The sequence below is a fragment of the Anas platyrhynchos genome, chromosome 1 (genome assembly GCF_047663525.1).
Source record: "Anas platyrhynchos isolate ZD024472 breed Pekin duck chromosome 1, IASCAAS_PekinDuck_T2T, whole genome shotgun sequence".
Lineage (NCBI taxonomy): Eukaryota > Metazoa > Chordata > Aves > Anseriformes > Anatidae > Anas > Anas platyrhynchos.
Window position 1 is genome coordinate 136,327,501 of NC_092587.1, and position 13,845 is coordinate 136,341,345.

At 39.6% G+C, this 13,845-nt stretch overlaps 1 protein-coding gene across 2 annotated transcripts in view; it reads left to right on the forward strand.

The window, feature by feature from the left end:
• P2RY8 (P2Y receptor family member 8) overlaps positions 1-8,977 on the forward strand; it is a 38,972-nt gene extending 29,995 nt beyond the window's left edge. For both annotated transcript variants that reach the window (XM_005010503.6, XM_013106110.5), the window contains one exon: positions 1-8,977. This exon is cut by the window's left edge and continues 106 nt beyond it. In XM_005010503.6, coding sequence (XP_005010560.1) covers positions 1-1,036 — 1,036 coding nt within the window. In that variant the 3' untranslated portion in view covers positions 1,037-8,977.
• The last annotated feature ends 4,868 nt before the right edge of the window (positions 8,978-13,845 follow it).

Below are 13,845 nucleotides of genomic sequence, written 5' to 3' on the forward strand. Positions count from 1 at the left end.
TGCAATGCTCCAGAACAGAGCTATTTCCGTCACCCTCCCAGTGGTGTATACACTGGTGGCTATCATCAGTATCCCTGGCAACTTGTTCTCCCTTTGGGTGCTCTGCTTACATATCAAACCCAAAACGCCTTCTGTTATCTTCATGATCAACCTGAGCATCACAGATCTCATGCTGGCCTTCTGCTTTCCCTTCCAAATATCTTATCACATCCAGAGCAATCACTGGATCTTTGGCAAGACTCTTTGCAGCCTTGTGACTGTGATGTTCTACTCCAACATGTATTCTTCCATACTGACCATGACCTGCATCAGCATTGAGCGGTACATGGGTGTGGTATATCCCATGAAGTTGGTCAAGTGGAGAAGAAAAAGATATGCCTTCGGTGCCTGTATGATAATGTGGCTTTTCTTGCTACTAGCTTTCTATCCACTGGAAAGCACAGATCTGACTTATGAAGTGAAAGAACTGGGGATTATAACCTGTTTTGACGTTCTCAAGTGGGATATGCTGCCCAACTTCGCAGCCTGGGTGGCCTTTCTCCTCACACTATTTGTTGTGCTCTTCCTGATCCCTTTCATTGTAACAGTTGGATGCTACATCGGCATCATTCGGAAGCTTATTCAGACATCAAACAGATACGGTAACAGGCAGAAGACTAGATCCATATACCTGGCGATTATAGTCCTTTCGGTGTTTGTCACTTGCTTCGCCCCCAATAACTTTATCCTACTTGCGCATATGATCGTCCGCCTGTTTTACAAGAGGAGTTTGTACCCTGCCTACAAGCTCACCTTGTGCCTCAGTTGCCTCAACAACTGCATAGATCCCTTCATTTACTACTTTGCCTCTAAAGAATTTTACCAGAAATTGATGCAAGTGTTTCGCCCTAAAGTACCGCTCAGTGACAGCTTGGAAACCAGAAGGGAAAGCTTATTTTCTGGCAGGACCATGTCAGCCAGGTCGATGTCAAGTGGACCTATGGATGGGTTAGAGGGAGTAACGGTCTATTTGCAAAGGCAGGAAAGTGTTTTCTAGCCTTAGACTAGAGCCACTAATGTGGCTTTTCTTTCCCCAGCAGAAAGGCACCTGTGAGTTCCATGAGTAGAGGCAGAAAATATTTCTTTTTGAATGTCTGCCCTCAAAGTAACATGCTCTAGTGACAGAAGTCAAACCATATGAATATTGTGCATGCTACTTGAGTAAGTGACTATTTTCTGACAACAAGTGGAAGCACAAAAGGAACTGAGTTTATTCAAAAAGCCCCTGAGGCAAAACCAGTGTAGATAATTAAGGGTTGGCCTGGAATTAGTCCAAGGGATAAGTTTAGAACAAGAATTACTTTCAAGTTTTATAATCTCAGTGTTACCCAATGCTTGAAATCATCAGTGAATGTGAAATATTACTGTATATGAGTTATAGCATACATTGAAATGGGATTTTGGGAAGGGGAGTTATTTTTCTAAGCAATGTGCTGTTTTTTGTTTTTTGTTTTTTTTTTGGGGGGGGGGGTGGGTTGGTTGTTGATTTTTTTTTTAATATGTTGCTTTACTGTTCAGTTGCATTTCTATAAATGAGTAAACATAGCTTGCCATTTTACCATCAATGCATAATGCATAGCCACTGTGAATTCACCGCAACACTCACCCGTTTATCTGAAACAAACCACACTAACCTTTGTAAAGGTTAGATTGAGTGATATTATTTATTTCAGTTTTATAATGCAAAATATATCATGCTATGAAAGAAAATTTAGCATTTCTTTCTAGTTCTAAGCTAGTTTTACCTAGAACTAACAGTGTTTGAGACCACTTCAGCTGCTGTGTGGGTTATATTTTCATTTCCTGAAGGTATTAATTTATCAGGATAGTGGGCAGAAATTGGTTTAAGAAAGCAGGTTTCCCACATTGACCTACTACAGTAATAATGCTTCTGGTGTTAGATTGGTATCAGCAAGTCATTTTCACCAAATCACCATAGACTGTATGTGGAAGCACCACCCCCTCAGCAGACAACTTAGCTTTACATAGTGTGAGGATATATGTATCTTCCTTATGGTACTGGTGTGGATTATTAATCAGACCTTCTTCAGGATATATGAGAATTTGACCACAGTGATTCTGTGCCTGCAGAAGCTGTCTGAAAACCCGCCCTGATGGTCAGGTATCAGAAATGTACTTCTTTCAAACAGGCAAACAGAAAGCAGAAGAAAATGAAAGCAAGGCTTGATAGTGGGAGATGTACCAAGTATCCTGGAAAGAGGCTGTAAATATAATCAGGCTGATAGTGCAGTCCTGTGCTTGGGATTTCTCTTGGAAATATCCTTGTTTGCATATACTGTGTGATGTTTTTCTTCTCACATCTCAGCAACTGCCTGGGTACTTGGAAAGACAACTGCTACAGAATACATCCTGGGGACAGAGAAAGACAAAGTTTTTCCTATTGTATTTTCAGCTTTTTATCTACCTTTGGCTCTCAGTACAGTAAAGAACCCTGAAACCCACCTGGCAAAGCCAGACAAGCTTCCCCTCACAAGCAAGATGAAGCTATTTGTTTCCTTTTGTTATGTTGCCTCTTCATCTAATGGTGAGCTGGAGGCTTTCTTTTTGTGGATAGTTGGTTCAGACACCACATTTCACCTCCCTTGAGCAGTGGCTGCCAGCTGTACTGATTTCTGAGCTCCTGCAGCTAGGTAAAAGACATCACCCATGGCTCCTGCTACCTATTTGCCTTTTTTTTTTTTTTTTTTTTTTTTTTTTTTTTCTTCTTTTATGACATGATTTAAACCCATTTTTCCACCACTATTTCACCATGAATTTCATCGCTGTAGAAGTTGGATACCCACAAAATCAATTGTGAGATATCTGTACAACCTACCCTCTGCTAAAGTATCATCAGTTATTGGTGCAGGTTAAAAGTGCGTGGGCCTAGTGCTACCTTTCAAAAGCCATCTGAGGTGTTTTGTGTGTTTCATAGCATTAGCTTTAAGTGATCTGCACATTTTCGGCCCATCAGGTCAGCTTTAGCCACAAGTAGCCCATCAAAACTTTCCCATCAAGCCTCATGGAGGCTATGCTGCATTACTGCCTGTGTGCCAGGTGCAAAGAAATGGGCTTGGAGCTACAAATCATCTCACAGATTCTGGAAGAGAGAAGCCTGTGCAAGTCAGGGGCTCCAAGCTCCCATGTCAGCTCTAGACCATCCTCAAATATCTGCTCGCACCAGGATCTGAGCTTCTGGCAGGAAATGTCAGCTGACAGCTTGGGTAGGAAGAGCATGAGTGTGGAGGTGAAGGTGAGATAAGAAATTACCGCTTCCTTGATAGACAAGATCCAGGACAGAGGAGGACGTAAAAGGAAAAAGGATAACTTTATGTGTTTAAAGCAAAAACCAACCAACCAACCAACCAACCAACCAAAACAAACAAACAAAAAAATACTGCTTGCTTGCTTGGGACTTCAGTGTCCAACTCCAGGGCATTCAGTGCCATTTTCTTTGAACATGCCCTACACAGTTGCCTGTTCTACCCCTCCAAAGAAAGAAATAATATTAATAAAAAGACATACAAAATATACCACAGTACATTACATAAAGCATTACATAAATTTCAGTAGTTTGGATATGTGCCTCTGTTTACTTACACTGTCTGAAAAAAATCACAGGCTGGCATTTTCCTGAGTTGTCCCATATCCATCAAGTGGAAATTCAGTTAGTTGATTAGTTTAACGGTTAGGTTTTTTTATTAACAGTTTTTTTGTTGTTGTTTTTGTTTTTAGTTTAACAGTTAGTTTTGCAAACCTGTGCATTAATTAAGCAGTGCATTGCTTTGCCTGGCTGTTCAAATCCCCATTCCATCTACTTTTACAGAACTCCTTCTAACTACCAAAACTGTTTGTAGCATTTTATGGTGTCAGAAACCGTTTTGGAGGTTATACTAAAATCCCCTTCTCTCACTCTCGTTTTTTTTGTTGTTGTTGTTGTTTTTTGTTTTGTTTTGTTTTGTTTTTCCTTCTGCAAATATTCTTCTTTGTTACTTCCCTGAGCTTTAATGCAAATTTTCATTCTGTTTTATTTTGAACCTAATCTTCAAGCACTCTGTGCATCTTGAAATGTGCTGAAACATGCCTCAACTGAAACTGACATTAAACAGAGTTGAAAAAGCAGAGATTTTGCACTTTGGACATCAGCAACTATATTTTGAAAAATACTGAATTGCTCCTTTTGCAACAGAGAAAAGATGCTCACAACTGACTGAAAATTTTCTCTCCAGCCTCACACAGCTCTCCATAGCACTTCATTCCTTTTTCAATGGTGCCTAAAAAGGAATAGAAGGGATGTCCTATTCTTTGCACCGTTTTATAAGCTAGTCTCAAATTAGCTCAGATGAGGCAAAATTCCAATTCGTGGATTGTCCCTTGAGAAAGGAATATAATCTTTGAGTGCTTCTTACAGATATGTATTGAGTCTGATGGTGTATACTGTGAAGTTTTGGAAGGGTGTTTTAAGAGAGGAGGCGAATAAATTCTTTTTAAAAGTAGCCCAATTAACTGTTCTTCAACACTTGAAACATGTCCTCATGGGACACCATGAGGTCACAAGACTGCTACCCTCCTTGTTCAGTGGATGTGAGCTTAAATGCATTTATATATATATATATATATAAACATACACATAAATGGAGGCTGCCGTTTGAGAGGTTATCAAAAAGTGATTGTCTACACTGCCTTGGGAATTTCCCAAACTTGGGAGTTTGGGAAATGTGGGTTCTGTATGACATGCTTACTTGATTGCCTCTGTGGTAGCAATTTTACTGAGAAGAAGACACGAATGTACAGGCTTCTGTTCTGTTTTTGTTGGTGGTGGTGGCGGCGGTGGTTGTTTTTTTATACATATATATTTTATTTGTGTAACAATTTAACCTATGAGTTTCCTTTGACTTTTGTACATAAAAATAAAGAAACCATAAAAAGGAAAGGATTTAAGATTTGTTTGCACCTGTCATGTGTGAGCTACTTCCCAACTTAAAACAGGACAGGGAGATCAAGTTATAAAATAAAATTAATCAATTTTCCATTGCTATTTTGTCTCTCTCTAGATATATTCTAATTTCACTAGGGCAGCCCCATCCCCAAGCCCCAAGCACTTCCCTGGGGACAGGGACAGGCCAAGACGAGGTTGGGACATGGGCCTGCTGGGTGGACCCCGCTGAGCAAGGGCCATGGCCAGGCCTGGCTGTGGGGAGCTGGGGCCCAGCCCTGCTGTGGCCTCACTGGGGCAGGGGCTGGTGGCCCCGGGGTGATGTGGGGCCTGGGCAGGTGGGGGAACCCCCAGGGCTGATGTGGGATCCTGGTCCCAGGGCAGAATGGGTCAGGCCTCTAGAGATGATCAGGGCTAAAGGGACACTCAGGACATGAAACCCTGATAGAAACCTTCCCTAGACTGACTGTGCTTCATTTGGGGTTCAGGATCTGTGTGGGTGTGTCTATGCTGATAAATGAAAGAGGGCCAGAGATGGTCTTGAATTCATCTGGTAATTTTTTGTCTCTTTTCTCAGTTCAAAGTATTTGAAATAACATGAGGTCTACATCACTGCCCACCAAAGTAGGGCTTCTATAAGGTGATGTTTAAGGTATATGCTACATGCCCAAAGGTATGTATGACAGCATGAACACTTGAGGGTGAAATTCAGTGTTGGTAAGCATGAAATGATGAACACTGGTAAATTCAGTCACAGCTCTGCACACAAAATGATATGCTTGGTAGTGACCACTATACATCATAGTACGTAATTCAAAGCATTAGCTCAGTGACAGTGCAAAGAAAGCAAGTAAAACATTGCAAGTTGTTAGGAGTTAAAAATTTTTAGATGTAGTTAATATTGTAGATTTTTAAGGGCCCAGAATGAAAATTCTAATATATGAGGACTCTCACAAGAATGATCAGGATATAAGCTTTGGTTACTGTATTCTAGTAATTAAATCCATCATGAAAAAAAAATGAGGAACTCATTATTAGAATAAGTTGTGTACTGTTTTTCCTCAATTATGCCGCAGTTCATAGGATTAAAAGGAGTCAGTGAGAACAAAATTTCAGTCATGCTATTCATCTTGATATATTCTTCTGGACTGCAATCATTCTGGGTTAAATATTTGCATATGTGTTCTCTTGTCAAACCTAGAAAGTATAATTATGGAGAACATAATAAAGTAGAGGATAATGCTCTGCTGAAATTGTTTTTAAAAGCTTTCTTTCTTCATTTGAGAAAAAAAAACCTGTCTGAAGTCTGGGCTCCTATTTAACTCTCAGTCTTTCATGATTTGCTTGCAAGTCTTATGACTTTTATTCTTTAATCTTTAACTCTAAACAGCTGGAGGTATGTTATCAAATGAAGAGGCTCTCAGGCTTCTTACAGAAGTTCAGTGCTGTCAGCCAGAATACCGTTTGCGATTTTGGCATAAATAAATTCCTCAGCCACCTGCTTGACTATCTTGACTCACCATGGTGTCCTGCAGACAGTCTTTTTCTTTTTCAGGAAGCTTTTTCTTCTGTGGAAATTTTCAGGACTGTAACTATGATGGTTTTGTTTCCCCAGTTCCTGCATCAGTGTCCACATAACCTGGCTCTGGTATACCATTATGTGGATACAGAAAGTAAAGTGTGTATGTTGTCCTGCTGGGAGTTACCAGGGCTAAGCTTTTCCCAGTATCTTCATATCCTTAACTGCTGTTGCTGGAACATAGGTGAGCTACCAGAAAAAATAGGAAAGTGTTTTGTTGAGTACTTCAAATTGAATTTAACTCCAAGGTTTGACTCCACCGCTGTTTATCTTAAAGGCTTTGTCAAAGGAGAAAGAGCAACAAACTTCAGGGAGGCATAAACAGGTTCAAGCTGGAGATAGGATGGGGCTGAAGAAGTAACCTCTGTGGAAGCTGGGGGAAGAAATACAGTAAGTGACAGTTTGGAAAAAGCTGCAGAAAGTTGGTGTCTGCAGGAAACCATCCACAGTTTGAGGATGTCTGTAAATAGTTTTCTTCAAAAACAGACAATTTCATTTTAGAAACATTGAGCCCTTTCGGTGTGAAAGCTGGAATCATCAGCAGCACTCCAGATTCTTGCTGTAAGGAAAGGAATGTGATTAACAGGTAAATAAACCACTGCCTAGATACAGAGTAAATGTCTCACAGAGAAATGCAGGTCTCTGGAAATGTGGGCTTGCCAGGCATGAAAGGTGAAACTCATCTGATCAAAACTATATATTAAGTGTTACTGTAGGTGTCTTAGTGCTTGGCAGCATTCAAGTCGACTGTCTGCTCTGATTCCTAAGTTTCTGTGATAGCTGCATTGGCTGTTGACTGCATTCAGACATGTAGATGTTAGTAGACTTCCACATTACCATTGAACTCCACCACAAAAGCAATGTTGGTATTCCAGGCCCGTTACCGTCTGCTTCTTGACAGTTTTCTTCTAATTCTGCCAACTTCATGCTTCTAATGGGAGCTTGTTCATCTGATAGAAAGCCATGTAGGCAGGTTAATGTGCTGGGAAATAATACTCCCAGAGACCTTAGCAAATACTTAAATAGAATGCAGGTCTCCCTCACCTTGTCAAACCTGGATGGATTCACAAAACACGGGCAAATGTATGAGTTAAGTTACTGGAAACCTCTTCCCACTGTTTACCTCTACAAAGACTCTATACAACCTTCTCAATTCGAAACTCTCTAGGGAGGTGCAATGGCCTTTTCTTCAAAAAGTTTCCGCAGTGCAACACCGATTTTCTCAGCTCTTACTTATTGCCCACAGGCTGACATTTTTCCTTTCCCTATTTCACGCTGCTTTCTATAGTATATGCATGCAGAATGCATCTGTTTCTTACCACCTAGTATTACTGTTCTCTAGTGAATAATGAAAATCACTGTACGCTTTTACCTAAAATGTCAACGTACCTGAACTTTTGTAACAAGGCAACTGTTTCTACGTACTGCTGCCAAAATCAAGCCTTTAAAGGAGTAAAAAATAAGACACAGTGGAGAAGACTTTTCTTTAATTGATAAATATGATTAGATAAAGAAGAGAAAAGACAAAAATAAACCCTTCAACTTAACAGTATTTAGTCTAGATTTTGTTAAAATACACTTTAATTTTTCATATTCAATAACGGTATTTGACTCCCAGAGTGGAATTACTCCTGTTCTTACAGTCATGCAAATCTGTTGAAGGGGCCTTAATCCCTGTTGCAAACATATTTTAGCACCTATTAATATCTTTATGATGCACCTTTATAGTTCCAATCTCGTTTATGCATTAACTTTCCAGATGCCACTGGAGCTATTGACATTAACTTTGTGTCAGATTACCTCTATATGCACATACACACACACAGAGGCATACACAGTTATATTAAGCAGTCCTTGTACTTCAGACTAGGACTTCCGAGTGTTTGTAGTGCTTGTTTTTTGTCCTTACCAGTTACAGCTCTCTATAGCTATTTGAAAATTACAGTATGCTGGCAAAACCTTAGAAAAAAAAACACGGGATGTACTGCCCTCTTGTGGAGATTTGTGTAGTGAACATATTAAGAGCTCCACAAAACGTGCTCCACAAAACGTGCTTTTTTACCTTGGAGTCTCAGTTGGGAAATCATTTTCTGGAAGAGGTGGTATTCCAGCTGAGCCTATAAACCTCTTTTCTGCATCTTAGCTTCATTCTAACTACCTCTGAACCTTTATCGTTCCAGTAATCATCATACTGTACAAGGAGAAGAGAAACATCTTATTTGTTTTTCATACTTAGACAAATATATGTGTATATGTGTTTAATACAAACACACAAACAGATGCAGTGTGCACATGTTGTGTATATAATATATGCATTATGTAAACACAAATTTTCTGAAAATATTTTATCAACTCATTTACATGTTGCTGTGGTTTTATTTTGTTTGTTTGTTTTTCAGAATAAACTATCTAGAAAAAGTGTTCTTTATAGTCTGATGTGTTATTTATTTTTCTCTAGAGCTTATAAAAACATCAACAAGAATGAGACTGGGGAAACGCTGAGATTAGATGTGGAACTAGCAGAGCCATTAGATGTGGAACTACCATCAACAAGCCATGCCAATTTAAGAGATACTGCAGGATTTGAAATAATCCTCTGCCCCACAAGCACACAAATAACTAGGGATGTTGTCAGCAAACACTGAACCCCCTGTCCCAGTGATTATGGTATTATTAGGCACTACCCTGTCATCTCCTCTGAGGTTGTTTGATGGCCTTGGGCTATCAAACTTGAGCTGTCTCTCAAGGAGACAGAAAGCAAGCTGAAGATCAGAGAAGTTTCTCAGTGGCAGACGCTGGGCTGTGGCAACAGCTGTGAAAGACAGCACTGTAAGGATACACAACTGTGATGCTGCTTCTGTATCATGTAAACTGGGAAGTGTTTGCAGTACACCATTTCTTCCCTGAAAGAGCACAGCTGGTAGAAACACGCTGGAAGGAAGCATTCCTTTCTTCAGCCCGGTGTTGCTGACATGGAGCTGGCTGGCAGCTAATCCTCATGGACAGCAAAGGGACAAAGCCTGTCATACTGTGCTCTTCTCCCTGGGATGCTGTTTTGTTCCCAGTGGGATTTCTTCAAGGCTCTAGGTTCTTCCCTAATGCAATACCTTCTCTGTGGTAAAGGCCAAACGCAACCAGTTAATCACTGACATCCCTTTTCCGGTTCTTGTGAAGAGTTTCCTTGCACTATTTAAGTATGCTGGTCAAAGATGCTTCACCAAGGCTTGGGTGACAATTTCTTTGTTAAAAGGTATCTTGTGAGTGGCCAGCATGCCCCCGGGCTATGATTGATGTAGGTGCTTTTCCTTGTCTCATGAGGTAGGCACAGAACTGCCTCAGAGATGGTTGCTGTTCCTTTGGCATGAGATACACTACATTCCTTCAGCAACTGGGATGTTTCTTCATAGGCAAGGCTTAATGCCATTTGATAACTATGTGGGATGAATGTCATGAAATGAACTATATGTAAAAACATTTACAGAGACATTACATAATATAAACCCTATGTATGTAACAAAATAATGTTTAATCTGACTTTCCGTGGTTTCCTGAAAAGCTCATTATATGCTTATAATACCACATTACTTAAGATAAAAATGGAATTATGTGATCATATAGGCACACCAAGATTTTGCTGAACTTCAAAGCTTGATAGAAGAGAACAAAGAAGTGTTTAGACATGAGCTGAAGAAAACTGAATTGATATAGGTTCTTAAAAATGCACTATGAGAACACAGAGCTAGCAAAGTGAAAGAAATCTAGACTTCCCACACCGAAAACACTCCCTTAGTCTGGAACAATGACTCTTTAAAATCTTAGGCTCTCCCAATAGAACTTCAGCAGTACTCTACAGGAAGCAAGGACAAAGTAATTTGAAAGTCAGCATGTTTCACCTACCTTGCAAAAATCTGAATTTATTAAAAATCTAGAATAGCCCTTCAAAATCAAAAATCTAGTTGAACATGTAAACTAATCATAGTAGATACTGTATTATATGAAATGGGAAACTCACTACAATAGCATGGTTCAGATGAAATAGCTAGCTAAATACAGCTGTATGCAAAAATATTATAATAAAACGGAACGTGGGTAATGTTGAATGATTCGTTTGTTGTTTTTAAACAGAGGAGAATCCCTGGAGCTAATGATTAATTGGTGAAATAGAATACATCTTTAAATCTATACAGTAACAGAAACATGAGTTATTGCTTTGTGAACTGTGTAGTTATGTTGGACTACAGCAAGGATTTCAATGCCAAAAAGAGGCTTCTGAAAAATTAAGACTGCACTCTCAGAATTAACGAGGTTGTCCTAGAAATGCCAAGTTGCCTTGTGAACGATGAAATGTTCATTTCTTTCATCACAACATCCCGAGGATTCTCTATATTCTTTGCAATGGAAATGCATTGTCCTCCAAGCAATTTGATCTTGTGCTGGTACAGATCACTCAGCAAAACAATAGATCCAGGTTGAAATACATACACTTATTGCGATATACATAAAAGTTGGTATGAGAATTTGATTAGTACAGTGTTCTCTACATGCTTCAAGTTATTACTGTTATGTCCGTAGTATAAATACGTAGGTAGGCAGAAAAGCAGAGAAGCCCAGAACAAAAATATTAAGGAAAGGTCTCTACAGTTCAGAGCTCTAACTGTTACTTTGCTGTTGCTCAAAATACACCCGGTATTTGAAAAAGTCAACAGTTTCATAACCAACCTTGGACAAGCTAATCTTTGACTAGCATGGTCAGCCAAGACAGAAACTTTTCTGATAACTGGTGTTGTCATTGATCTTCACCTCGGTTAGCTCACTGCAGCCTCACACTTATTTTTTCCAACTCTTGCAAAGTTGCTGTAGACTAATTAAAAATAATTACTTGTCAAATCTCTCTGAACTGTGATAGATAACTTGATAATTTTTAGCTTGATCACAAAGGGTACTTTGAACTTTACCACATTTAAACCAGTATAAACCACATACACGTAAATGAAAGCATGCATTTTTACAGCTTTGTGCTTTTGCCTTTTAAATAAACTAATTCAACTCTTTGTCATGTTTGTCAGAGTAACAGATTTACTAATTACTGGTCTTTAAATTAACAATTAAAAAAGCCACATTCTCATCGTTTTCATATTAAGAATTTCCTTGTACCAATCTTCATTTTTTTGACATTATCTGAACTTTCAGGGGAAAGACTGTAAAAATTCTCCACCTCCCCATCATCCCCCCCCCCTTTTTAATTTAACTTTCAAAAAGTTCTTTGTGCAAATCAGAGGAGCAGTACGTAGGCAGAATTCAGTCAAGGGAGGTAAATCATACTCGTCTTACACTTGAGTTAATTGGGCTCCACAAGCAGGAGTAATGATATATGTTGCATACATCCTAATAACCTCTATAAATTACTAGAGACAGCAGATTTGTATTTCATTATTATCTATCAAAACAAGCTGGAAGGAACAGAAGGCATTCTTTCTGTCAAGGTTTGTGTAAATACATGCATTGGATGGAAGGCATACCATCATTACTTCACATTTATAGTGGTGAAAGTACACTAGAAGACTGAATATAATGAACAGAAATAGAATAAAATCAGGACTGTTACTGGATTGTTATGGAAAACTTTGCATTATCATCTTAATCTTCTGGAGTATCTGAATTAAGTTTATCAAACTTGCTTATATCCCACACATAGCAATTCACTGTATAAAAAGATGACTTCAGATAAGAATTACATCCCAAATCCTTGCAACATCCATACAAGTGCAATTTCCCTTTCTTTGGTTCATATTGCAGTTATAATGAAGAGGTACATAAATTAAGCTTTAGGCTTATGTTGAACTCAGGCATTAGAGATAGGGATATAATACTTTTCCCAGAGGACTAATTCCAAATCTTTGACCTGTATGTGCCAGGAGACATGCATTTCTGTGACTTGATGAGATTCTTGTCCTTTTATTCAATCAAAAATTATAATGGGATCATATGAAGGATACTCAGGATTCTATTTCTGTGGTATCTTCTTTTTTTTTTGCAAGAAGAAATGTCACTTTTCACTGGCCTGAGAAAAGAGCAAATAATTAGATCTGACAAGCTCTATGACAAGCAGAGACTGTTCCCCTCCCTGTTTCACACTTGCCCTTTCTTTTTAGTCACTTCTCCAGCTATCCCAGAATTATTTCAGAGTTACGGATTTGATGAGGATGTTAACATCTACTTAAGTCCCCTTGCATATTAAGGACAGCAACCCACATTCACAGTTGTATTTAATCTAAGCATTTTATTTCCTTTTTCATTTTAGCATAACTTCCCTAGGTTCTTAATATTTTATGATTGTTTGAGCAAAAACATCTCTGAAGACAAATTTCAGACCTGATCTCAAGTCACTGCTGCCCATAAATGAGTCTGGTCTCAAAAAGGGCCACGGGACAGAGGCACTTGGAAGGAGTCAAGGCATGCAAATTGGTATGTGATGGCTATCAAACCTCAAGCTGTACTAGCCAGTGAGTAGGGTAAGTATCTTGAAAGCTAGGTGTGTGTCTCTGTGAGTGTGGCACAACTTGGGGAGGTGGCTGCTGGAGGACCCAGGAGCTCCAGGCTGACTGCCAGAGGGTCCATGGGGCCTGAAGATCAACTGGGAGACCCGTTTGTGTATGTGCCTGGGTGGGGGAAGATGTGTGAGGGTGCCTGTGTATCTGTATCTGCAACTGGAGTGGGGATACGGCTTGGAGGCTCAGGTGTCAGCAGCTGGGGAGACCTGGGGATTTGGGGAGCAAGTTAATGCATAGACTGGGTGTCTAAAGTCAGATCCTGCAGGGGCTCACAGTGTATATAGCTAAATAGGTAGGTATGTGTGTATACATACACGTATTTCCCACTAACAGACCTTCATCCTGACCAGCCAGCAGGGAGAAGAGGATGAGGCCATTGGTGTTTGTGTGGGTGCTGAGCGTGGCTGCTGGTGCTGCTCTCCATGGCTGGCCATGTATGCACGTATGTATGGAATGAGATGGACGTCAAGAGACTCTGTTACTGAATGCAAACTGCTATGACTAGATATATTTTTCTTTTTAATGCCAGGGTACATAGTTCGCTCTCTTTCTAGCCAGCCAGGTATGACCTACTGTCATACCATCTGCAAGTTTTTGGGAATATATCCGAGCTTTTATATTAAGCCTTTTTTATTTTCTCCTTCACACGAAAGGCCAAAGAGGGGACATCCTATCCACTGAGATACCCATCAAATCATCCGGTGACGATAACATCTCATTTTTCTGCAAACCAAACCAAA